This window comes from Saprolegnia parasitica (genome assembly GCF_000151545.1).
Source record: "Saprolegnia parasitica CBS 223.65 unplaced genomic scaffold supercont2.187, whole genome shotgun sequence".
NCBI lineage: Eukaryota > Oomycota > Saprolegniomycetes > Saprolegniales > Saprolegniaceae > Saprolegnia > Saprolegnia parasitica.
Genome location: NW_012156581.1, coordinates 1 through 970, shown reverse-complemented (window position 1 = coordinate 970; position 970 = coordinate 1). Strand labels below are relative to the sequence as shown.

The 970-nt window shown below is 63.5% G+C and overlaps 1 protein-coding gene across 1 annotated transcript; it reads left to right on the top strand.

Annotated features, from left to right (window-relative positions):
* Nucleotides 1–277: 277 nt before the first annotated feature.
* On the top strand, nucleotides 278–960 carry SPRG_14374 (hypothetical protein; the record flags this gene model as incomplete). The annotated part of the gene is made up of 4 exons (XM_012354858.1): nucleotides 278–587; nucleotides 633–667; nucleotides 716–850; nucleotides 895–960. Coding segments are annotated over 4 exons (546 nt in total), but the record flags the coding sequence as incomplete, so codon positions are not given.
* Between the last annotated feature and the right edge of the window lie 10 nt (nucleotides 961–970).

Below are 970 nucleotides of genomic sequence, written 5' to 3'. Positions count from 1 at the left end.
CCTTGCCCCGAAGTCCACCTCGTGCGATTTGAAGGCCAGCCCCTCGCGGCGGACGTGCTCCAGATCAAGGGCTACGACAAGCTTCGGGCGTCCGACTACCGGCTGGCGTCGCTGGCGTTCGGGAGCGACCAGCGCGTCTTGTACCTCTGCGCGCCGAGAGACGTGGTGCTGTGCCGGCGCCGCGACGTCGACGACCGCGTCGCGTACGCGCTGGCGTCGCGCTCGTACGAGGCGGCGCTCAACATTGCGCTCACGGACGTGGCGAGTCTCCAAAAGCATGCGCTCGACGAGCTGGTCGAGTACTACCTCGGCGAACTCATTCTCTCCCAAGGCGTTTGCGAAAGCGGCGGACGTGTGTCACCAGCTCCTCGCGGGCCACCTCTGGGAAAAGTACGTCTACGTCTTTGCGCAGAAGGGCGCGCTGGGCGCGATCGCCAAGTACATGCCGACGGCCAACCCGCGCTTGCCGTCGAGCCAGTACGAGATGGTGCTGACGCACTTTCTCGAGACGGACCCGGCGTCGCTCCTCGAGATCATTCGCAAGTGGCCCAAGCCGCGCCTCCAGGACAAGCTGCCCGTGCAGTCGAGTCGCGAGTACATTGAGAGCGCGTCGCCATTCGAGCCGCTCTAAGACGCCGACGCGTGGATCAACCAGCTCGAGGTGCCCGTGCACTTAAGGCAGCCAGAGAACAACTCATCACGGCACGTGTTCTAGACGACCGTGCGTCGGCGCCGGCTTGCGGAAGCCGACCACATGAGCATGGAGACTGCCTTCCTGATGGAAGCGCTCGCAGAGCTCTACACGGCAACTGAGCAGTACGACCACGCGCTCCGCATCTACCTCAGCCAGGTACGCGATTCATGATGTCGTCAGCGGCACTTACCCTTCGCTAGGGCTCCATGTGCTCCAACAAGGACCCCGCGTTCAAGCTCATCGTCGAGCACAACTTGTGGGACTCGGTGCAAAACA